The 24577-nt window shown below is 44.4% G+C and overlaps 2 protein-coding genes across 3 annotated transcripts; both read right to left on the bottom strand.

Moving 5' to 3' along the window:
- Positions 1–13389: 13389 nt before the first annotated feature.
- eme2 (essential meiotic structure-specific endonuclease subunit 2) lies at positions 13390–17264 on the bottom strand. The gene is made up of 8 exons (XM_084485360.1): positions 16829–17264; positions 15797–15918; positions 15542–15637; positions 15311–15429; positions 15062–15128; positions 14747–14862; positions 14222–14411; positions 13390–13910 (listed from the first exon to the last, which is right to left on the bottom strand). The coding sequence occupies exons 1-8, from the start codon at positions 17256–17258 to the stop codon at positions 13755–13757; spliced, it is 1296 nt and encodes a 431-aa protein (XP_084341486.1). The 5' UTR covers positions 17259–17264; the 3' UTR covers positions 13390–13754.
- Positions 17265–18053: 789 nt separating this feature from the next.
- On the bottom strand, positions 18054–23591 carry LOC311366572 (uncharacterized protein). 2 transcript variants are annotated; one of them, XM_084485356.1, is made up of 6 exons: positions 23342–23591; positions 19324–23190; positions 19021–19225; positions 18576–18649; positions 18366–18457; positions 18054–18276 (listed from the first exon to the last, which is right to left on the bottom strand). In XM_084485356.1, the coding sequence occupies exons 1-6, from the start codon at positions 23393–23395 to the stop codon at positions 18216–18218; spliced, it is 4353 nt and encodes a 1450-aa protein (XP_084341482.1). In that variant the 5' UTR covers positions 23396–23591; the 3' UTR covers positions 18054–18215. The 2 variants fall into 2 exon arrangements, with proteins under 2 accessions (XP_084341482.1, XP_084341483.1); XM_084485357.1 differs by having other exon boundaries at positions 18366–18454.
- Positions 23592–24577: the final 986 nt, after the last annotated feature.

Genomic DNA, 24577 nt, shown 5'->3' with positions numbered 1-24577 from the left:
CAAGGCTCAAGGCTCAGTTATGGTTGGACGTCGACGCAACGCAATGCCCACTTCAGTCGCTTCGACGCAGACTTGAACCCGTTTTGGTTCTGCGTCGGGTTTACATTAGCGGACCAATCACAGCCCTTGCTGCTGTGTCGCCTCGACGCAAGGTTACAATTTTTGGGAGGCACACGTCAGGCCCTTGCGGTGGAAGCAAGGAGGGTCCGCAAGGACATAATGGGTCCACAAACCCCCTTGCCTTGTGTCAACGTCCAACCATAACTAAGCCTCTAGATGCTTACGCCACTGGCGCCTTCTCAGCGATGTGTTTCAGTATGAAGGAAGAGAGCAGCACAACATATTTCAAACCAACAGTTTTAACCATCAACCCATGTTTTATTCTTTCACACAGTTTTCTTCTCAATCAATGGTACATGGTAGGCACTTTGCAGTACTAGGCCTAACAAACGTAATAATGCTGATAAATATGAGCAAATGCACAGATTAATAGTTCCCGTAACATACAAAGGTGTAACACAACAATATAATGGTGGTCATGGTGTGCTTCTACGCAGGGAAATAGGGTCTGTTGGCTATCCTGATCACTCTGTACGTGTTGAGTCCCGGGGAGTCGAACCCCGGCGGCACGCCCTTCTTGCCGAAGGGGTAGAAGTTGAACAGCTGTCTGTCCTGCGCCTCCGGAGACACGGACGCGCTGTTCACCTCCAGCTTGCAGGGGTACTCCTGCTCAAACACCACCCGGAACACCCGGTCCTCCAGGTAGTCCAGCCTGATGGTGCGGCACTTGGCCGGCACCGACGGGTCCATCTGCGGCCCGAACTGCAGCATGACAAACGTCACGTTCCGGTACGTGAAGACGCCCGCATACGGGTCCGACCTGCCACCAGGATGTCGTCCTTTAACAATTCAAGAGCTGCCTGCGTGTCTCCGCTCCAGAGGAGATTAGTCTCCCGTAATCTTCTGGGTAATCCTGAAAAATAAAAGTGTGTAAAGATGTGTAATAAATATAGGCCTACTGAGGCACCCCATAGTAATATACTTTAGTGAAATGTTGATTTGATTTTTATGTCATTTTAAAAGAGTGAATACATACCAGTCCATATTTAATGAGCTTGGGCCAGAGTTCTAACATCTTGGCAAGTTTACCAGCATAACAGGCCTTGCCAGTTTGCCAACATATCAGGCCCAGCCAGTTTACTGGATCTGAACCAGCCTGACTGTAGGCCTACCTACACGGAGCGATCCAACCTGCTGCAGCGACCCCAAACCCACCGCCACATAACAGGGGAAACTCCCTGCTTACTTTGAGTTGGGCCAGGTTCATCTTACAGTTTTAAACTGTGCCATTGGGATATATTATTGAGATGTTGCTCGTTATGAGTTAAAAATGTAATGTCTAACTGTTAACTGTGAATAAAACTGTAATAATGACTTATTCGCTAACCTTAAAGGAGGAGGAGTTCTGGTAGGCCTAGTTCAATCCAGGAGTTGTTCTGGTTAGTTTAGATTACCTTTGGTTTGGTAGTTTAGGGGGAAGACCCTTGGTCTTACGGCACATTGCGAGGTTGGTCCAGACTCTCCTGTCTTTTGTCCTTTTAAGCCCGGTCTATATAGTCACATTTCTGTCATTAATGCCGGTAAATATGATACATATTTTTTGTAGGGGGGGTGGGGATATCTTCTTTGGCGAGATAGCACTGTCTAAGGATACAAGGAACTATGGACTGTTTAGCTGGGACAGTGGATCGATCTTCCCCAGAACCTCACTAACTAGCCCTACTTACTTGGGTCTGATCTAGTTTCCAGCTTTAACATGAGCCCGGTTGATTTGTTTCAGTTAGGGGTACATTGTTTCAGTTGTATTGCTCATTATACTAGGGTGACCAGATTTCCTGAAACTAAAACCGGGACACTTTGCGTGTGACCGTCGTGCGCGTGCATGTGAGGTCATAGACGCAGATATTAGGCTCAATTTCAACACATAGGACCAGTGGAGGCTGGTGATTAAATTTGTGGGTGGAGCGCAGTCAGGTTTCTCCCCCCGAAAATGTTGATTTGGTAGATGTGATTTCCTGTATTCTGGTGCATTTTGGGGATGGCGACTACCTAAAAATGTATTCAGCCTACATCCTGACTTGCAGGGCCTGGACAAGCTTACATTGCACATACAGACCTACTTTATGGCATTCCACCAACCATTGCTATTTGTCCTATGGGTGTTATTCTGATATTGAGGCAAATCATGATCACTGTCTATAAGACTACTGCTCACAACAAAGACTAATGGGGGAAATAATCATGTATGTTTTTGATAGGCCTATTTACACATTTATGAGAAAATATGAAGACATTGAAGGAGTTTCGTGTGGGACTACTATTTCTATATTTTTATGAATTAGCCTGAAGCTTCAGAAAGTTGTAAACAAAGCATAGTGCGTGTGCGTGTGCGTGTGTGTGACGTCAACCTCATAGAGCTCCGAAATCATGAACTAAACACAGAGACAAAAAACGCTCTTCAAAATAGCCTACACATATTTGTTTGAGGAGTGAATTTGCTCCAAAATCGATTTGTTTGCTGACAGCCTGCTGCTGTGGAATTGCGGACAGGTGTCATCAAAATTGGCCCGTGCAACAAGTAACGCCTTTAAGTTGGAACGGTGATGCGGTTCCTCTCGTCAGTCCAAGTATTGTTCATTATCGAAAAGATCCGCTCAACAGGAGCATTTGTGCCAGGCAGACACACGGAAAACTGACATATTAGACGTAGGCCTACATATTTTTGTACAGAATCTCCCTTCTTCTGAAATGCGCGAACATCTCCGCAGCGGACGAGCGCTGCATTCCACTGTGCAGGAATTAAATCGCTCAGCATTCCACTGTGCAATCAACCCTGTTGCGTATGCCCTCACACATGTTGAAATCATATGCTGGATGCTTTAATCTTTCTATGTGTTTTTTTGTTAATGATCGGGCTATAATAAGACGACGTTGGCTATTTAATCGCGGACAAAACGGGACATTTCATAATGGATGGTGGAAACCGGGACATTTTCCCGACAGGCTTTTGCCGGGACTCGGGACACGCAACTCAAAATCAGGACTGTCTGGTCACCCTACATTATACATTCATATATAATGAGCCATGATACAATTTTATTAATTCATCTAGGCCTATTGGAAATATTAACACATGTTTAATTCAACTTTACAATTGAACAATTCCCCACTGTTGTTGTTTAGGCTGGAATCTCATCCCCCTCATTTCTAGCAGCAACCAGCCGGTTGAGCCAGTTAGCTCCCATACAGCAGGTTTAGCCAGTTAGCTAACATATAGCAGGTTTAGCCAGTTAGCTAACATATAGCAAGTTGAGCCAGTTAGCATCTCAGCATCTCAGACCAGTAATTGGCTTAGCGGGTTCCCTCCTCGTCCTAGGACACTGGGTCTGTGGTGGAATCTCAGCAGGAACCAGGCTTTGTCTGTCCTCTATTTATGCCTCTTTAAACTGCAGCCTCCAGTTTCTGAAAGAACTTCTGAAAGTCTTAAAGTATTAATTTATGTGTAACCCTATGTGTAACCCCTAGGTATTGAAATTTAGCTTTTTGACGTTTGATACTTACAATAACAAACCGTGATCGCTTTTGGAAATTAAACGTGGCCTTCAATTGCTGATTGTTTCTCAGTTTCTTGTCTCAGTTGTCTTTTTATCCTAAATAAAACCTTAAATCTTCCAATGGTGGTAATATATGAGGCATATGCAAAACCATTGCCAAAAGGAGGCTCATAATTTCCAATGTAGTCTAATGTCTGCAATGTTCATAGTAATGCACACCTATGGTGTAGCCATAGTAAATTAAAAATGAATAAGAAAGGTGTATGTGTAATTTATTTTGTTTGTCTGTATACTGTGTTATATTTGGACCTCGAGTCTGTCAATAAAGATAAGTGCCACTCAAAGTCTTGAGTGAGGTTCTGACATCCCATGCTCCTGTGCTGGGTTCAGAGCCCGAGCCTTCCTTCCTGATTGGAGTGGCGCCCGGGGTCTAGTGATTAAGGAGTGTGTCTCCCTCTCCCGGCTGAAAGGTTTTGGGTTCTATCCCCACTGTCCGCACTCCACCCAACCCCTAGCTGGTTCCTAATGACATGTATCTAAATAAAATCACTCCATAAAGTTGCTTTGGATAAAGCGCCTGCGATTTAAATCCATATGAATGCATATCCATTAATCCTCACAATGAAACTTTGTATTTTTTACATAAATCTATGCATGTACAAAATAAAATCACTTCACTCTGAAGGTGTGATAAAGTGCTTTCAGGTTGATGTTATTCAGCATGATAGCGCAGTACATCAAGAACAATTAGAACATTAGCTAAATCTTTAGCTAGCTTCCAAATATTAGCAATCGTGTAGATTAGACATTAGCTAGCGTTTTGTAGATTAGAGGTTATATAGATTCAAAATATTAGCTAGTTTGAAATATGAGCTATTTTATAGACATTAGCCAGCCCATAAACATTAGTTAGATTGTAGAAGTTAGCTTGCTTTCATAGCCGCCATCTTGTAGACCTTAGGTAGCTTGTAAACACTGGCAAATAAATTTCCTAACGTTTTTGTTGATAAGGATTTCAAAGCATTCATTCAGGCCAGGATTTGACTAGTCCAGATCCATCTCTGGGTTTTGCTCAGAGAGACAGCGGTAGATTCTGGATGAGATATCAGGTCCAACTCTTCTTTCTTTTCCCTCGGACATCACAGAGAGGTGAGCCAGTAGCTTCCTCCGCAGCTCCTCTGATTCCAGACTCCCATAGGCCTACAACAAACAACGGTACAAATTGTCTGAATGTTTGTCTTTTATCACGTGCCACAGGGCTTGTTTTTGATTTTTAATTGTCCTATTTTTAATGAATTAAGTTTTTCATTTATTATGGTTTGAGTCTCAGACGTCATTTACATACAAACATGCCTCTAGCACTTGCCCTGTGATACGTGCGACCCGAGTTCTAATGTGTAGTAGGCCTATTCTTGGCGTTGGCTTCATTTTGTAATTCCCTTTATTAATTGTATTAATTTGATTAATTACCTAATTAAGAATATTCAAAGAAATGGAGAATAAATGGCATGAAAAGTTATTTGATTTCTCTAGTAATGCTTCCTATATTACTATTAGCCTACTTGCGTGGGGATAGAACCCCGGACGACCGGCTACAAGTCCACGTACAAGACACGTTAACTCGATCTTCCTGCTTTTAAATCCATGGTCAATATTAAATTAAAATATGTTACGCTTAATACTAGTTATGCATTCAACAGATGCCAGGCAGCCTCCCTGTTTCTATTAATGGTTACGGTGTTCCCTTTTTGAGTTGACTTTTTATTATATGCGTGTAGGCCTACTCCTCATAGACCTCCACAAGCAGCTTCTGTTCGCCGCTGGAAAAGATCCCGCTCGGTCCTTTTCGGACATTTGATCCATGATTCGACATTCACGGTTCTGGGCTGGTTATATATCTCGTGAACGCGCGTAATCCACGATAATGTGAGCCTGGTTTGAACTAACCTGAGCAATGCGCGGCTGAACTGCGTTGATGGAACGGCTTTAGCAGTGGCGTAGCCAGAAATGTCCACATGGGTGGGCACAGAAAAAAACAGGCGGGCAAAGCCAATTTGAACGAACATTAAATAGGCCTAGATTAGATGCACTATACTATACAAACACTAATCAAAGGCATGTTATATTAATGACATGAAGGTGGAATTTATTAAAGGCATTTGATCACAGCTGACAAATTACGCTGAAACATTTTAAACATGCGCAAAACTGCATGAACGTAGCTTTGGTGTGCATCACATCAAATTGAAACAGATTGGCCATATAAGACAAGCCTGCAAAGATGAAAACCTATCACACACACACACACACACACACACACAGAGAGAGACACAGAGAGAGCGCTAATGTATAATGGCTATATTTCTTTATTTCTTATATTTGTATAGTGGGAGGGCTCTCACAGAAACGTTCAGGAGGGGAGGGGGGAGGAGCTGCCGGTTCTCGATTTGACTGATTCTTGAGCCAAACGGCGTCCTTAGCCTAAGTACCTTCGGCTTTTGGCAAAATAAACAGGCGGGCGCGTAGGCCCTTGGCCTAAGCGATGGTTCCCGGCATAGCGCACGTGATAGGCATGACCCATTCTCGCCACGCGCCCGTCATCACCCGTCACACTATCCTCGTACCCGTCCGTCACCTGCAGCAAACACACCAGAACACGAGTAAATAACAGCGCTAGCATTTATTATTTACTCAAATTGTCCTCATTTATAGGCCTATAGCGCTTTTATCCAAAGCACTTTTTGACTGACATTCACCGATTCATGCACACATTCACACACCGACGGCGGAGTCAACCACGCAGGGCGACAGCCAGCTCATCAGGAGCCATTAGGGTGAGGCGTCTTCCTCAGGGACACCACAACGCTCAGCTAGGAGGTGCCGGGGATCGAACCACCAACCTTGCGGTTACCAGCCCGCTCTACCTCCTGAGCTAATGCCGCCCCCTTAGTTTTATCTATTTAGGCAAGTCAAAAGGGCTGACGTCATTAAGGAGAAGGTAACTCGTTTAGGTATGCTGTGGACATTGGGATCTACGGAAGAGGGCCATAGGCTACATAAGAGAGAGAGAGAGAGAGAGAGAGAGAGAGAGAGAGAGAGAGAGAGAGAGAGAGAGAGAGAGAGAGAGAGAGAGAGAGAGAGAAAAAAAAAAAAGAGTCCTGACTTTAATCTCATAAATCTGAGTTTAAAGTCAGAATTCTGGGAATAAAGTCAGAACTAAATTTTATTTTCTTATGTGTGGCTCTAATCCTCTTCCGTAGGGATCCCACCCAACACAATCTGGGCATTATACGGAATCACACTATCCCGACCCCAGTATCGTTTTATTAGCAGAGGGTATCATGCAGCACAAGATACATTTGATAAATATGGATTTCATTTTAAATTGTTTTGATTTCACCTGCAGTCTTTGTTGTGCATTGTTCAAGAGGTAGCCCATGCTGGGAATTAAGAATAGGACTAATCTGCGTAATGAACTAGACCAACACAAAAATAGTAGGTCTCCTACACACGACTGTGAATAATTATGCTATGGTCAACTCAAGTTAATTACTATGAAAACGAAATAATGCCATGTTCTTCTTACCGCGACGGTCGTGGCCTCCTCGCAGGAGGCCACGTGCAGGAGGGCCACGGCTACGGCCACGGCGATGATCCACTTCATTTTGCTGCTTTATTTGACGCCAACCGCCGCCTTTGTTGTGGTTCTCTTCGTTTGTCAGTAGGTCGTTGTGAGCACTGCGTTCCCACACGCCGTTTATATAGGGTGAGAACATGGCATGCATACTCTAGCGTTGCCAATCATTAACTGTTCACACCACTAACGTAACGCCCAGGTTTTGGGCGTGGTTCCCAGGCGTTGTTTGGGAAAATGAATACGGAGGGAAGTGTAACTGTAAACAAAGTTATGGGAGTCTAGTGAAATATTGATGCCATACCTATATTAAATGAATGATGAATGAATAATAAAGTGTTTGAATAATTGAGTGTTTATATATGTATACATAGCCTATATAAATAAAATGCATTACAAATTAATGAATTGAACTAATGCATGAATGAATTAATGAATTAATGAATTGTAAAGGTAATATCTGTTGAGCTGAGTCATTGACGTAAAGTCTGTGAAAAAGTTTCAGTTTAGAGAGTAGGCCTATAATAATAACGTTATTTTTTCATGAAGGCTAGATATGCAGTTTATTTAATATTCTTTAGCTTTGACACATTTTATTTTCTATTTTTTACACAGTCCTGTATATAGCATTTCAGAAAAAAAATCCCCAGGGATTAATAAAGTAGATAAAAACAGATTGAGGCAGTAAAGTCTACTTGCCTCCTGCTAACCATATTTACATGGGCTCGAAGGTTTAATTGATTAGAACGTTTAAATTCCACTTTTCTTAGCCTAGGCCTACTACTGTGTCAGGGATAAGGCTTTCTCTGTCAAACGCTCAAACTGTAGAGTTATGGATGTCATGCAATCAATTTTAATGATTTTAATATTTGGGTTAGTTAATATTTAATTGGGTATTGTTGTATAATTTAGATAAGGCTGTTGTAATCTTTTTCTTTCCGAAATAGCATCAAGGGTGCTGTAGAAATGGTCTAAAAAGTAGACAATTCATTTCCACCACTGACTAAAACCAGTTTCCTCTGAAGAGGAGGGAACCCGCTAAGCCGATTTCTGGTCTGAGATGCGAGCAATCTGGCTCACCCTGCTACCTGTTAGCTAACTGGCTCAACCTGCTACAGTATATGTTAGCTAACTGGCTCAACCTGCTATATGTGAACTAACTGGCTCCACCGGCTGGTTGCTGCTAGAAATGAGGGGGATGAGATTCCAGCCTAAACAACAACAGTGGGGAATTGTACAATTGTAAAGTTAAATTAAACACGTGTAAATATTTCCAATAGATGAATGAATGAAATTGTATCATGGCTCATTATATATGAATGTATAATGAGCAATACAACTGAAACGATGTAACCCTACAACTGAAACAAACCAACCAGGCTCATGTTAAAGCTAAAGCTAGAAACTAAATCAGACCCGAGTAAGTGGGGCTAGTTAGTGAGGTTCTGGGGAAGATCGATCCACTGTTACACTGTAGAAAAACATTATATCAGGTACATCTGTGTTACATCTGTGTTTAAGCAAATGTAGGAAGTACCCAGGAATAAAATATGGCTGGGTACTCGAGAAGCTCTCTCTCTCTCTCTCTCCCTCTCCCTCTCCCTCTCTCTCTCTCTCTCTCTCTCTCTCTCTCTCTCTCCGCTCATCCAAACAAATTCACTTCCTTGGGTCTTCAGCATTACACCGCCGAGTGTGAAATAGATCGGATGTGTAGAGGGTAATGGAACAGACAGAGACTCCTCTGTAAGGCCATACTGAACTATAGTTTTGCATGGGCTCTGAACAACACCACAGGAAGACACATCTTCTTCCTGTGGGTCGCTGATACACTCGTACATAAAAGTTGCTCAAGGCTCAAGGCTCAGTTATGGTTGGACGTCGACGCAACGCAATGCCCACTTCAGTCGCTTCGACGCAGACTTGAACCCGTTTTGGTTCTGCGTCGGGTTTACATTAGCGGACCAATCACAGCCCTTGCTGCTGTGTCGCCTCGACGCAAGGTTACAATTTTTGGGAGGCACACGTCAGGCCCTTGCGGTGGAAGCAAGGAGGGTCCGCAAGGACATAATGGGTCCACAAACCCCCTTGCCTTGTGTCAACGTCCAACCATAACTAAGCCTCTAGATGCTTACGCCACTGGCGCCTTCTCAGCGATGTGTTTCAGTATGAAGGAAGAGAGCAGCACAACATATTTCAAACCAACAGTTTTAACCATCAACCCATGTTTTATTCTTTCACACAGTTTTCTTCTCAATCAATGGTACATGGTAGGCACTTTGCAGTACTAGGCCTAACAAACGTAATAATGCTGATAAATATGAGCAAATGCACAGATTAATAGTTCCCGTAACATACAAAGGTGTAACACAACAATATAATGGTGGTCATGGTGTGCTTCTACGCAGGGAAATAGGGTCTGTTGGCTATCCTGATCACTCTGTACGTGTTGAGTCCCGGGGAGTCGAACCCCGGCGGCACGCCCTTCTTGCCGAAGGGGTAGAAGTTGAACAGCTGTCTGTCCTGCGCCTCCGGAGACACGGACGCGCTGTTCACCTCCAGCTTGCAGGGGTACTCCTGCTCAAACACCACCCGGAACACCCGGTCCTCCAGGTAGTCCAGCCTGATGGTGCGGCACTTGGCCGGCACCGACGGGTCCATCTGCGGCCCGAACTGCAGCATGACAAACGTCACGTTCCGGTACGTGAAGACGCCCGCATACGGGTCCGACCTGCCACCAGGATGTCGTCCTTTAACAATTCAAGAGCTGCCTGCGTGTCTCCGCTCCAGAGGAGATTAGTCTCCCGTAATCTTCTGGGTAATCCTGAAAAATAAAAGTGTGTAAAGATGTGTAATAAATATAGGCCTACTGAGGCACCCCATAGTAATATACTTTAGTGAAATGTTGATTTGATTTTTATGTCATTTTAAAAGAGTGAATACATACCAGTCCATATTTAATGAGCTTGGGCCAGAGTTCTAACATCTTGGCAAGTTTACCAGCATAACAGGCCTTGCCAGTTTGCCAACATATCAGGCCCAGCCAGTTTACTGGATCTGAACCAGCCTGACTGTAGGCCTACCTACACGGAGCGATCCAACCTGCTGCAGCGACCCCAAACCCACCGCCACATAACAGGGGAAACTCCCTGCTTACTTTGAGTTGGGCCAGGTTCATCTTACAGTTTTAAACTGTGCCATTGGGATATATTATTGAGATGTTGCTCGTTATGAGTTAAAAATGTAATGTCTAACTGTTAACTGTGAATAAAACTGTAATAATGACTTATTCGCTAACCTTAAAGGAGGAGGAGTTCTGGTAGGCCTAGTTCAATCCAGGAGTTGTTCTGGTTAGTTTAGATTACCTTTGGTTTGGTAGTTTAGGGGGAAGACCCTTGGTCTTACGGCACATTGCGAGGTTGGTCCAGACTCTCCTGTCTTTTGTCCTTTTAAGCCCGGTCTATATAGTCACATTTCTGTCATTAATGCCGGTAAATATGATACATATTTTTTGTAGGGGGGGTGGGGATATCTTCTTTGGCGAGATAGCACTGTCTAAGGATACAAGGAACTATGGACTGTTTAGCTGGGACAGTGGATCGATCTTCCCCAGAACCTCACTAACTAGCCCTACTTACTTGGGTCTGATCTAGTTTCCAGCTTTAACATGAGCCCGGTTGATTTGTTTCAGTTAGGGGTACATTGTTTCAGTTGTATTGCTCATTATACTAGGGTGACCAGATTTCCTGAAACTAAAACCGGGACACTTTGCGTGTGACCGTCGTGCGCGTGCATGTGAGGTCATAGACGCAGATATTAGGCTCAATTTCAACACATAGGACCAGTGGAGGCTGGTGATTAAATTTGTGGGTGGAGCGCAGTCAGGTTTCTCCCCCCGAAAATGTTGATTTGGTAGATGTGATTTCCTGTATTCTGGTGCATTTTGGGGATGGCTACTACCTAAAAATGTATTCAGCCTACATCCTGACTTGCAGGGCCTGGACAAGCTTACATTGCACATACAGACCTACTTTATGGCATTCCACCAACCATTGCTATTTGTCCTATGGGTGTTATTCTGATATTGAGGCAAATCATGATCACTGTCTATAAGACTACTGCTCACAACAAAGACTAATGGGGGAAATAATCATGTATGTTTTTGATAGGCCTATTTACACATTTATGAGAAAATATGAAGACATTGAAGGAGTTTCGTGTGGGACTACTATTTCTATATTTTTATGAATTAGCCTGAAGCTTCAGAAAGTTGTAAACAAAGCATAGTGCGTGTGCGTGTGCGTGTGTGTGACGTCAACCTCATAGAGCTCCGAAATCATGAACTAAACACAGAGACAAAAAACGCTCTTCAAAATAGCCTACACATATTTGTTTGAGGAGTGAATTTGCTCCAAAATCGATTTGTTTGCTGACAGCCTGCTGCTGTGGAATTGCGGACAGGTGTCATCAAAATTGGCCCGTGCAACAAGTAACGCCTTTAAGTTGGAACGGTGATGCGGTTCCTCTCGTCAGTCCAAGTATTGTTCATTATCGAAAAGATCCGCTCAACAGGAGCATTTGTGCCAGGCAGACACACGGAAAACTGACATATTAGACGTAGGCCTACATATTTTTGTACAGAATCTCCCTTCTTCTGAAATGCGCGAACATCTCCGCAGCGGACGAGCGCTGCATTCCACTGTGCAGGAATTAAATCGCTCAGCATTCCACTGTGCAATCAACCCTGTTGCGTATGCCCTCACACATGTTGAAATCATATGCTGGATGCTTTAATCTTTCTATGTGTTTTTTTGTTAATGATCGGGCTATAATAAGACGACGTTGGCTATTTAATCGCGGACAAAACGGGACATTTCATAATGGATGGTGGAAACCGGGACATTTTCCCGACAGGCTTTTGCCGGGACTCGGGACACGCAACTCAAAATCAGGACTGTCTGGTCACCCTACATTATACATTCATATATAATGAGCCATGATACAATTTTATTAATTCATCTAGGCCTATTGGAAATATTAACACATGTTTAATTCAACTTTACAATTGAACAATTCCCCACTGTTGTTGTTTAGGCTGGAATCTCATCCCCCTCATTTCTAGCAGCAACCAGCCGGTTGAGCCAGTTAGCTCCCATACAGCAGGTTTAGCCAGTTAGCTAACATATAGCAGGTTTAGCCAGTTAGCTAACATATAGCAAGTTGAGCCAGTTAGCATCTCAGCATCTCAGACCAGTAATTGGCTTAGCGGGTTCCCTCCTCGTCCTAGGACACTGGGTCTGTGGTGGAATCTCAGCAGGAACCAGGCTTTGTCTGTCCTCTATTTATGCCTCTTTAAACTGCAGCCTCCAGTTTCTGAAAGAACTTCTGAAAGTCTTAAAGTATTAATTTATGTGTAACCCTATGTGTAACCCCTAGGTATTGAAATTTAGCTTTTTGACGTTTGATACTTACAATAACAAACCGTGATCGCTTTTGGAAATTAAACGTGGCCTTCAATTGCTGATTGTTTCTCAGTTTCTTGTCTCAGTTGTCTTTTTATCCTAAATAAAACCTTAAATCTTCCAATGGTGGTAATATATGAGGCATATGCAAAACCATTGCCAAAAGGAGGCTCATAATTTCCAATGTAGTCTAATGTCTGCAATGTTCATAGTAATGCACACCTATGGTGTAGCCATAGTAAATTAAAAATGAATAAGAAAGGTGTATGTGTAATTTATTTTGTTTGTCTGTATACTGTGTTATATTTGGACCTCGAGTCTGTCAATAAAGATAAGTGCCACTCAAAGTCTTGAGTGAGGTTCTGACATCCCATGCTCCTGTGCTGGGTTCAGAGCCCGAGCCTTCCTTCCTGATTGGAGTGGCGCCCGGGGTCTAGTGATTAAGGCGTGTGTCTCCCTCTCCCGGCTGAAAGGTTTTGGGTTCTATCCCCACTGTCCGCACTCCACCCAACCCCTAGCTGGTTCCTAATGACATGTATCTAAATAAAATCACTCCATAAAGTTGCTTTGGATAAAGCGCCTGCGATTTAAATCCATATGAATGCATATCCATTAATCCTCACAATGAAACTTTGTATTTTTTACATAAATCTATGCATGTACAAAATAAAATCACTTCACTCTGAAGGTGTGATAAAGTGCTTTCAGGTTGATGTTATTCAGCATGATAGCGCAGTACATCAAGAACAATTAGAACATTAGCTAAATCTTTAGCTAGCTTCCAAATATTAGCAATCGTGTAGATTAGACATTAGCTAGCGTTTTGTAGATTAGAGGTTATATAGATTCAAAATATTAGCTAGTTTGAAATATGAGCTATTTTATAGACATTAGCCAGCCCATAAACATTAGTTAGATTGTAGAAGTTAGCTTGCTTTCATAGCCGCCATCTTGTAGACCTTAGGTAGCTTGTAAACACTGGCAAATAAATTTCCTAACGTTTTTGTTGATAAGGATTTCAAAGCATTCATTCAGGCCAGGATTTGACTAGTCCAGATCCATCTCTGGGTTTTGCTCAGAGAGACAGCGGTAGATTCTGGATGAGATATCGGGTCCAACTCTTCTTTCTTTTCCCTCGGACATCACAGAGAGGTGAGCCAGTAGCTTCCTCCGCAGCTCCTCTGATTCCAGACTCCCATAGGCCTACAACAAACAACGGTACAAATTGTCTGAATGTTTGTCTTTTATCACGTGCCACAGGGCTTGTTTTTGATTTTTAATTGTCCTATTTTTAATGAATTAAGTTTTTCATTTATTATGGTTTGAGTCTCAGACGTCATTTACATACAAACATGCCAAAATGATTCGTAGCTCTTAGTGGGGTGCCATGGAGACACGTTCACTAGGACATTGATATTACTGGCATGACAACAGTTGCACACCCAGAAATGGGGTCACATGACAAAAGCCATTTGGGAGCCAACTCTTGTAGAGGATTCTGAACAACATTCTACCTGCAGCAGGAGATGGGGGGAGGGGTAGGCAGTGGTCACAGCTGTTGCTACGGCGACGCTGACCCGATTGAGCTGCTGCACCTGCCGGTTCCACACCTGGTGCAGCCCGGCGCCCTCCTTCTTCACCCGCGCCCCGCTGGCCCACGGCCCGTCGGCGCAGAATGGGAGACCGCTCAGCTCAGCCAGGTGCCTGAGAGGAGACAAGAGGCGGCTTTACAGGCTGGTACAACCTCTTCAGGCCCCCGACCCCCCATGTCCTTCACACTCTGTACCCGCACGGCCTTTTGAACTCCATCAAGACATTCCCGTAATATCGATGTCCAGTCCAGTCAAACGCTACATACGGCACCACACTCAATTATATTGCTTGTGGCCTTCCAACCTTTTGAATATTATTTAAATCCAAAATATATTAAATATCCATAGCTTATAAGCCATCAGTCATCAGTGTCATCAAAGTGATGACACTTGATGGACTCATGGAAATGGCATGTAACCATGACAGCAACACCAGGTGTGTTTTACCTAGAAGGGCATCTGGACAAGGCTTTAGTGACGCCCACCAGGTGGTCTGTGACGGCCCGCCAGTTGCGGAAGAAGGAGAGGGAGACGTTCCTGTAGAGCTGGAGGTACACCATCACCTGAGAAAACATACCGGTACTACAGGCTAGCATCACAGCTAGGAGGGGACATTCCGCAGGCTATACACTAAATGAAACCAACCACACAACCATTCATGAAAAGAAAAAAGCTCAGTAACTACTACTAAATCCAATGAGCACAACCATTTGAGCCATTCAGATGAACACTTGAACGTTTTAGTTTTCAAACTGAACCCACCTCCTCCATGTCCAGATCCTCCATACCGATCTGGGCCTGCAGGCTGGGGGTGCTCCAGGCTGCAGCACTAGAAGACATAATGTCCTCTTAGCTAGTTTAGAATGTGTTTCCCACAACATTATAAAGTAAAGAAGGCATTGGTTAAACCTCAGGTTTGGTCCTGCAGGCGAGACTATGACTGTCATTTTAAAAGCTTCACCATAGACATAGAAATGTAGCTAACGATACTAACAAGATATTTAAAAGGACCTGTTAATCTGTGATCCAATAACCAACATGGTGACCACTTTGTTGGCGTTTCCATTTAGAAATTCCAGCATCCCAGCGAGGAGAGACTGCCTTGAGGGATCTTCATTGCCCTGGAGAATCTGAAAGAAAAAAGACCCCACCAACCACTAAAACACCACCACCTCACAATATCAAAAGCTTCAAAGATTCTGGAATGGTTTAAATGTGTGAAATGTTTTCACAAAGCTTCACCTCTTTGACACTGATCACCACGTCAATGAAGTCGGCCAAATCCAGAACCCAGCTCACTTGTTCCTCCTCCACCGAAACACAACCATCCTCTCCGGGCTGAAAGCAGAAACGTTACCCTAATAAATCATTTCGACCAAGAAAAGAACTTCTAAAGCGTCTACCACAATCCACAAATGTTGTGCTTTGCATCATTATATCTAATATATATAAAGATTTCATCCTCCACCAATACATATCTCCAGAACTGAGACCCACCTGGGCCAGCTCCCGGGTCCAGCAGATAGTCTGGTGAAGTGGTTGGCTGTCGATCACAAACCTCCGCCCTGAGGTGGAGAGGCGGTCCAACAAGACGTCTGAGCCATTGTGCTGTAACACCGCTAGAGGGGAAGAGACCTATTACAGCCCTGATCCCACCTGGTGGGATAATGCTCAACATCTTTAGAGAGAAGCCCATTTAATTCCTTTATATTTCAATGATAAATCATGTTTCAAAGGCTTACTACGTATTCATTGAGTTGAGACCCAATTACTCACTCTCTGAATACCTTCATGGATTGTTCAACAATCCATGAAGGTATCTTTGATAACATTGCTTATACATTTTCGATTTTTTCGATGCACTGCCTTCACACGTGATATAAACAACTGAATGTTTAGAAGGCTGAATGTGCAACGTAGGCAGATTTTAGGATGTCTAAACCACAGCAAACGTCTGGGAAATGTGTGGAATCTGCTCCAATGCACAGAAGGACTTGGAGGGAAGAAACGGGCGCGTCATTAGAGAAACTAATGACGCAATGACACAATTTTTGAATAATTTTACGTTTTAAGTTTTTTTTTAATATTATTTCAGAATTACATACCTAACCCTGTTAAGTGTTGTGATATTATAGTATTCTATCTTAATAAACATGTTTTGATAAGCACGGTCATTGGTGTGTACCACAGAAGATACTATTAACCATGACTTTTTTTTGTTTAAGAATTATATGCCCCGAAATAAAATGCTGATTCAGTTTGGGCCACCATATAAAACCCTAATCTTCAAAGCAATGAAAAGTTTTCATACCATAATGATTCATAATCCAACAAAATATGTACACTGAATTTCATTTTCATAAATTAATATCAAAACATTCTATATTGGATCGACGTCTAGATGTCCTTCCAATGTTGAAATAAAAATGTCAATGTCTGGCCTTTCTATTTCATTGGGGGAAAGTAACTGACAATAAATGAAGCCCACCACCATACCCACTGCCCTGCCCCCCATGGTCTCTTGTTTACCAGGATCTATGCACACAGTAAGGTTTTTGAGACAGTTCTCTGGCCTCAAACTTCTCGTGAGCTCTGCCAGTTTCTTCCTCTCCTGCTGCTGCCGTTTCCTCTCCTCCTTCTCTATGGCTCTCGCTGCTCTCTGTTCATCTCTAGCGTCTCTCTTCTGCTTTGCTTTGCGCTGCTCTGCTTCACTGTGATATCTGGACCGTCGCTTTCGGTCGGGACTGGGGCTCTTAGACCCGGCTACACGCGGAGGAGACAAGTGACGACCTTGATTTGGTTCATTTGTGGATGCCAAGGTAGGTGATGTTGTGTCGTCGCTGCATTGGCTGTCAGTCCTTTCTACAATGACAGCCACTGACTCCGTCTTGGTTTCAATGTCGCATTCATCCTCGGATTCAGATATTTCCCATGTTGTAGCTCTGAGTGCCGCGGACATGGCACCATCTCGTTCGTTAGATGCGGGATTGAATTGATGGCGTTTTATTTCCGGGTTCTTCTAGCGCTCCGCCCCACGCGTCACTTGTCTCCTTTATATAGGCCTAGTGAGCGCATCATTTGTAAAGTTAAACCTTAAGTCACGAAAATGTAATTAGATGTCCCCCCAATATAGGGCCTACTATAAATAAATATTTTCTTAAGGGTCTTGCATGTGAGCAAAACAAATAAACGACTTCACATGACAAATAGAACCGTTCCCCCTAGAAATTACACACATCAACTATTTCATTTTTTTCCAAAATGGAAAACATATCAATATGACTTTATAAAACACACATTTCCATAATTTTGATTTTGTTTGATTTAGTTAGTTCTCAGTTTCATTTTCATTGGCCTCTTTCAAAGAACGATCACTGGCAAATAAATGAACGGAGACAATTATGTTGCACTGCAATCAGTTGCACTGTTTATCATGGATTACACATAAAAATATATAGTTTTTTTTTAATGCAGGCATCTATTTACATGATCGGAGAAACATGAGAAGCAGGCCAGGAACCAAAAGCTCAGTGGTTGCGTTTGCCAGCAAAACAGAACCTTAACAGCATATAGTATACTGAAGTGCTCTGATGCGGTGGCGGGGTAACCCTCCCGCGTTCGACCCCCCCCCCCCCCCCCCCCCCCGTCAACAATCGCGTTCCCCCCCCCCCCCCCCCTCAACAATTCAATATGGACCCCCCTATAAAAGCCTTGGCCACCCTCTTGCCACCCCTTGAAAAAAAGTCTGCTCTGATGCAAGGCACTTCCTCCCCTTTATCTCCAGAGCTGGCAGTAACAGGATATTGTGGACAGGACAGCTTCCCACCGGGTAACATCTGGAACCTGAAGAACATGAAGAACACTACCTCTGGAACAGACAACAGGACCTGAACCAATAAAACCTCTGTTCCTGTCCTCACTCTTCGCTGGTTTTCTTCAGTTTGCTCTTGAGCTCTGACATCAGAGGGTTCCCAAATCTGTTGGGGGGAAAAAACGAGACCACAATGAGTTGATAACAGCCTACAGAGAAGGAATGCAGGTTTCTGGGTGGAGATAAAAGCTGTACCCAGGTTGCTTTGGGGGTGTCCATCTTGGTTTACGCTCAGCAACGGTTGGTTTTGGAGACATTGTCATTCCTTGATGCGGTTCAGATTTCTGCTGTAATCAGACACAATGAAGGAACCCATTAAACAAACATTTTCATTTCATGCAAACAAACGTCTTCACAATTAAAAGAAAAAATAAATAAAATGAAGACATTGCATTAATTCATCACCTCAGGGACCACTTCATCTCCTCCCTTCACCACCCTCTGGGTTTTCTTCAAAGCAGGGAAGCCAACTCCGAAACCTGAAAGAACAATAAACATTAAAGGGGTGATATCATGTCACCAGGTGTGAGTGTGAACAGCCATTACAAGCCGTTTGAAAATCATCCTCTCCCTGTTCCCTAGTGACTCAAGTGGGCGTGTCCACCTAGATGTATGCTGGATAGATCAGTCCACCAGCCTAGCCAGTGGACTGTGGCAAATGTTGCGTATCTATCCATCATACATCTAGGTGGACACGCCCACTAGTGATGTCACTAGGGCACAGGGAAAGGCAGATTTTCAAACAGCTTGTAATGGCTGATCACACTCACACCTGGTGGCATGATATCACCACTTTATTTTAACTGAATGAATCAGAATGTGACTATGTACACAGTACATGTTGACCTACCAGGAAGCTTTATTCCAACACCGATGCCTCCAATTGGCCTCCCTGCCAGAGGCAGGGGTCGCTGGGTGCTAGAGGGGGGTGAGGGGGAGGCCTCCAGAGAAGGCATCTGCAGTAGGGCCCTGGGGTCGGTAGGGCGCCTCGTGATGGGGTTCTTCACCAGGATACGAGACTTCTGGACGGTTAAGTCCAAAACATTAACGTCCAGCTGCAATAAACAACAGAAATATAAGGTTTATGAAGAATATGTCATGAAGAATAATGTTGATGATGAATAAATAAAGTAATATATTGGGTCAAATATACCTCAAACTCATCTCCAGATGTTCCTGGAGGTAGACTATGTCGCTGTCTGGCTCTCTCTTCTGCGCTCAGGCCAGGAACGGGTGAAGCAATGAACTCTGATCTTCTAGACCGGGCTTGGTTTTTTAACAAAGCCTTGTACAATGGATGTTTGGAGTCCAAACATGGACCAGGTCTGCTTTCTCCAAACCCCTTTTTTTCCCTCAGCATGACAGAGTCTGCCCCAGGAGGTAAGCTGGGTTTGGACAGCTTCATGTCAGGCAGCAGGCGAGATGTATCCTCTACACCAGGCTTGATATAGTCTTCGTCCATACTGTTGGGGATAGGAACCGGTATCACTGACGTTTCATCACTTCCATCATCGGCTGCCCTGTCATAGCTCATGGATACTGCTGAAACCTCAGGATATATCTTGATAGCTTCCACTTTGATTGCCGTTTCTTCATTCATTTGTGATTCGTACAATGATTCATCCTGTTCTGCCTGAGATGAGACAGAATCCTTATTAGATGGCTTTCCAGAAGATGGCGGGTGGTGGTGTTGTGGTTCCTGTTCTGGTGATGGAGTCCTTCCCTCTGTGAATGAGTGTGGCGATACATCTGGAGCATCAAGGTGCGCCGTCATCAACATCTCAGGCAATCTAATTCCCTCTGGTTTAGTGGTTAAAACCTCACAGTCTGGCATGCTTTCTCTTCCTGAGATATTTTCTGAATCCTCACCCTCATGTGCTTCCAAAATATCTGATATTCCCAAAGTCCCGGCCGATCCATATTGGTAAGAATATGAGCCCAGCGGAAGTTCCTCGTCTTCATCCCCTTCAATCTGGCTAGACATCTCCTTCATCTCATCTGGGTCTTGGATCTGCTCCTCAAAGTTAGGCTGATGGTTGGTAGTCTCATGCGTCCGATCAGCTGCTTCATCATCATCATCATCATCATCATCGTTGTCGTCTGAGAAGGAGGAGGGAGTCCTGGTTTCAGTCCGTAATACTGCTTGGTTCTCTGTTCCCTTTGCTGTGACAGAAAGGGTGTGGTCTGTGTCTTGGTGAAGGACCCCCATTGCTAGAATCTCCTCATCCATCTCAGTCGCCTGTCCAAAAGTCATGGCTTGCTTATCCTCAGCAGCTTTTACACCCGAAACATCTTCCACATGTTCTTTGATTTCCTTTGTTGAAGTCTGGGTTTGCGGTTCTGTAACTCTGGATGTGGACTCCTGTAGTTCATCTGGCAGGTCCCGTCTTATGTCCATCAAAAGGTCAGAGGATATATCAGTAAGAGAGCCTGGTCCTACGGTCTCAACTACTGATGGATTGGATTCTCCAGCGTTTCTTTGCTGTATCGATTCTGTGGTCTCCTCAGACCCAGCGATTCCCATCGCTACATCTGAAATGTCTGTAACAATGTCCTCTGTTTTTGTCAGTCCATCATCAAAGGATCTAATTTGGTTGTCAATTGGCTGATTGATGGATTCAGGTTCAATATAGTCCTCTGTTTGGCTCGGAGTACACCCTTTGTTTTCTTCAGTCATCGTGGCGGCTGTGGATTCACCTTCACACAGCTCTGTGGTCTTCTGTATCGCCTTGTGTGGCAGAATTAATATTTCCTCACATAACAGGCGGTCATCCTGTGCAGTGACCTCGTCATACCAAACACTGCTTAAGACTATGTTCTCCAACGCTACCTCCTCTTTAGATGCAGCTCCTGTGGACTCACTCCTCTCCCCGTCTAATTTGAACTCAAACAATGGTTCCTCAGTCTTAAAGTCCTCTACATGGGTCTTGTGAGCCTCATGCCTGGAGCAGTCCTCATCCAACAGTCCACCCCCTGTCCTCCCTTCCTCTTCTGCTGATTCTACTGCTCTACCACTCATCTGCTGCTCGACTCCCCACAGGCCATCCCTGTCTCCAAGGCTCTCTGGATCAACACTCCCTCCTTCAACCATATCAGGACCGGCCACCGTATCTTCTCTTTCCCCGCTCTTCAGAGTCGTGCCACTGTCCTCCCGTTGGCTGTGGTCTACCTTCCCTACCCTGGCAATGTATTTAAACCCTTCAGATAAGTGTGGTAACTGGGAAGTTACCCACCTTTCGTCAGAATCCCTTCCCATCAGGGCTATTTCCTCTGTATTCTCGGTGGCGGCAGCAAAGTGTCCATTGTTTACTTCTGGAATTAGACGTCTGGTATCCTCAGATGGAATACAATTCAGCCCGCAAGGCCCGGCTCCTGGCCCTGGAGAGGTCCCTGTGGAAATGTCTGGGAGCGCTGCACTCATTTCCTGTTCATTGTTGCTTTCTGTTTTCACCGTTAAGGCCCCGCCTGGGGAATCAATGCCTACCGACCACTGAATACTGACCCCTTCTTCCCCATCATCCCTATCCTCATCCCTGGAGGTACTCAGAGAGTCTTGGGTATCGGGTTCAGGCCTGTTCAATTCAGTCACTGCCTCAGTATTCAAACCGTAGCTCAGTTCCTTGTCTTGGGCCGTTTTAAGTCTTACTGAAATCTCTTTGGCTCCCCCTTCTTCCTCTTCTCTTTGGTTCACCTCTTCCTGGGGCTGTGACTCATCGTTTTGGTCATCAACTTGGTTTTTGACTGGAGTTGTTTCTTCCACATATACAGTGACTCCCTCTTTAGTAATTTTCTCTTTGGTTCCAACCACTATCTGGTTTCCTACTGGGCCTATTACATTACTTCCCTTTCTATAAAGACTGTCACTCCCCTGGATGAGGAAACTAGTCTGTTCCTTCATCTCAAATTGGCCCTCCTCAGTTCTCTGCTTTGACTCCACTTCCAAATGTTCTTGTCCAGCAACAGCATTGCCATCGTTGGACACTAGGCTGCTCAGGTGGGCTTCTGGTGTGTCAACGAAGGGAGTTAAGAGGTCCGAAATTGTAATTTCTTTGTCATCCTCCAAGTCCGGTTCCCAGACTGCTTCAATCGACTTCAAGTGGTTTTCACTTTGATCATCTGCAAGAGTGCTGGCACTAGGCTCTGCTGAACTTGCATCAGTGTTCTCTAGGTTTGGTGAAGTTTTATTTTGTGTATCTCCTCCTTCTGTAAATAGGTTTTCCTTATTTATACATGGGAGGTTCTCCTCTCTGACGATGTCATGCCCTTCCGTCTCCGACCCTGAAACATTGTTTGGTTCATTTATATATGGTTCTTCGTCACCAGAGAGAGAGACCCTTGCCGCCGCCACCACCTCCTCCTCCTCCTCCTCCTCAGTGACCTTGGAATACTGGCCAGCTTCTTCTTCTGGTGTATCAGCAGCCAGTGGGTTTCCAACCTCCTCAACAAGGCCTGAGTGGTGGTCGTCATTTTCCTCATCAGTGTAGTTGGAGGTCTCAGTGTCTTGCTGTTGCTGTTGTTTTTGATGATTGTCAGACTCTTCTGTCCTGGACCTGCCATCGAGGAGCTTTTGGTAATTTTCTTGTTCGATCTGTTGCGTAGCTGCAGGAAGTTTGATGTAGCCCTTTTCGGTTCTCTCCCCCTCTGTCTGATTCAACCATTGCATTCCATCAGTATTTCCCTGTTCTGGTGGACCGTGGATACCACTCCCTCTGGTGGACACTGCCGTGCACTGAACCTCCCTCGACCGCCCTGGACCTCGGAGGAGTATGTCAGTACGGGGCGGTAGGGCGATAGGAGGCTGAGGACAGTGAGGTAAAGAGGCGGTGTTCAGATCGGCTTGTTCCTCCTCCTCGTGTTTCTTCTTCTCCTCCTCCTCCTCCTCCTCCTCATATCTCTGGCTGGGGTCTCTCTCTGCTCTTTCAAGGCCCACCGTCTGACCCCCTGTCCGCTCGGTATTACCTGGGTTGTTGACAGCAGGTTCTGACCGTAGGAGCCTCGTCACCGCTCCGCTGATGTAGTTCTAGAGATGCGTGTGTGTCCACACAAAGAAGGAGGGGCGAAGGAGGGGGCACATATTTCATTAAACACTCTTTAAAAATAAATAATACAATAGACCTACATTATATGGACCAAATATTTCAAATTCAGATTTAATTTCGGGGCTAACTCACCCAAACAGTCCAAAAAGTTCTCTCTACTCGGATCAGCGCGGATTGTTCGTCCATCGCTGACTTTGAAATCCGACGGACGGCGATGGTAATGAATAGTTGTCTTGCTGGTGTCAACTCGTGCAGGCGAACGAAAAGTAGTTTTTTGACAATAGTAATGTCCTCGTCCGAATCAAAGCACGCACATATGGTGTCGTGGATGGATCGCTGTAGGCATTAGGAGTACCGTCTCGTCACGCAGCGGGGTTGCAGATGCAGATGTCCGGTATCAGAATGAGGAAGAGAGGCTGCAGAGTTGCGGATGTGATGATGACGGGGTTGTGTTGGTCAAACCGCATGCACACACATTGTGTTGCCTTTCTGCGACGGCTGTGACAGCCTCTTACAGGGCTGTCACAGCCGGTAAGATACAGCAACCTATGCTTTGTTCCGGTAAAGGACCCACTCGTCCCCACTTACACAAACCATGCTACTCCTGTTGTTCACCCCTACCTGAGAAATAGCAGGTCCGAAGAGACATTAACTGCTGTCAACGTGGGAGTTTGACTTGGAGCTAAATGTATTTCAAACCACGAAATGTGGCACGATTTAAATGTGCTTCATTCAACAATGAAAATACCAGCTGTCATCTTCTTCTTTTTATTTTTGCATTTAAATTATTTATGATAGAGTAAGACAGACATGGAGATATGGAAGAGACAGGGGGAGACATGCAGCAAAGAACACAGACTCCCCCCTCCCCTCCCATCATGTCTCGTCTTTTGATTGGTCGAGAAGACGTTCCAGTCTAATTACCCCTTTTTGTTTGGCCAATCGTTTTTTGTTCCGCTACTTTTTTTTTATCCCTTGTTTAATTTGACATTTGCACATTTACACGTTTTCTTGTCAAAGGAGAAGCACGTTGCTTTTCTGTATTCATTTTTATGGAAGTGCTGTAAATAGGGCTGTCAATATGTATATCAGTGGCGGCTGGTGGTTTTTAAAGTGAGGAAGGACTGCGCGTCAGTGGCAGCATTGTAGGCCTACTTTGAAAGCTGGTGGGCAGCATGTCTTGGACTACAAGGGCAGAAGGAAATGATGCAAAGCCAATTAGTCAAATCAGGCCTACACTTGATTTGGGAAACTAAACAAAAAAATCTGGGCCTATCATTGGGCCTATTTTTGCCCTAAATGACTGAAGCTATTGGTTGTAATTTGGCTATGTTTATTTTCAGCTACAATTGTTTTAAGAAAAATGAA

The sequence above is a fragment of the Micromesistius poutassou genome, assembly GCF_964030765.1.
Source record: "Micromesistius poutassou genome assembly, chromosome: 21".
NCBI classification, from domain to species: domain Eukaryota; kingdom Metazoa; phylum Chordata; class Actinopteri; order Gadiformes; family Gadidae; genus Micromesistius; species Micromesistius poutassou.
Note: the sequence above shows the minus strand (reverse complement) of the source record. Positions and strands in the feature narration are given on the sequence as shown.

Bases quoted from the DNA above. Each gene is read 5' to 3' on its own strand.
- eme2 (XM_084485360.1), bottom strand. From the start codon at position 17,258: ATGTCCGCGGCACTCAGAGCTACAACATGGGAAATATCTGAATCCGAG. The intron at 15,919-16,828 runs GTAAACAAGAGA...CTTCCCCTCTAG, and splicing joins TACTGTGTGCATAGATCCTG to CGGTGTTACAGCACAATGGC. The intron at 15,430-15,541 runs GTGAAGCTTTGT...TTTTTCTTTCAG, and splicing joins TGGTGATCAGTGTCAAAGAG to ATTCTCCAGGGCAATGAAGA.
- LOC311366572 (XM_084485356.1), bottom strand. From the start codon at position 23,395: ATGGACGAACAATCCGCGCTGATCCGAGTAGAGAGAACTTTTTGGACT. The intron at 18,650-19,020 runs GTAGGTCAACAT...TTGTTCTTTCAG, and splicing joins TGTTGGAATAAAGCTTCCTG to GTTTCGGAGTTGGCTTCCCT. The intron at 18,277-18,365 runs GTACAGCTTTTA...TCCCCCCAACAG, and splicing joins ACACCCCCAAAGCAACCTGG to ATTTGGGAACCCTCTGATGT.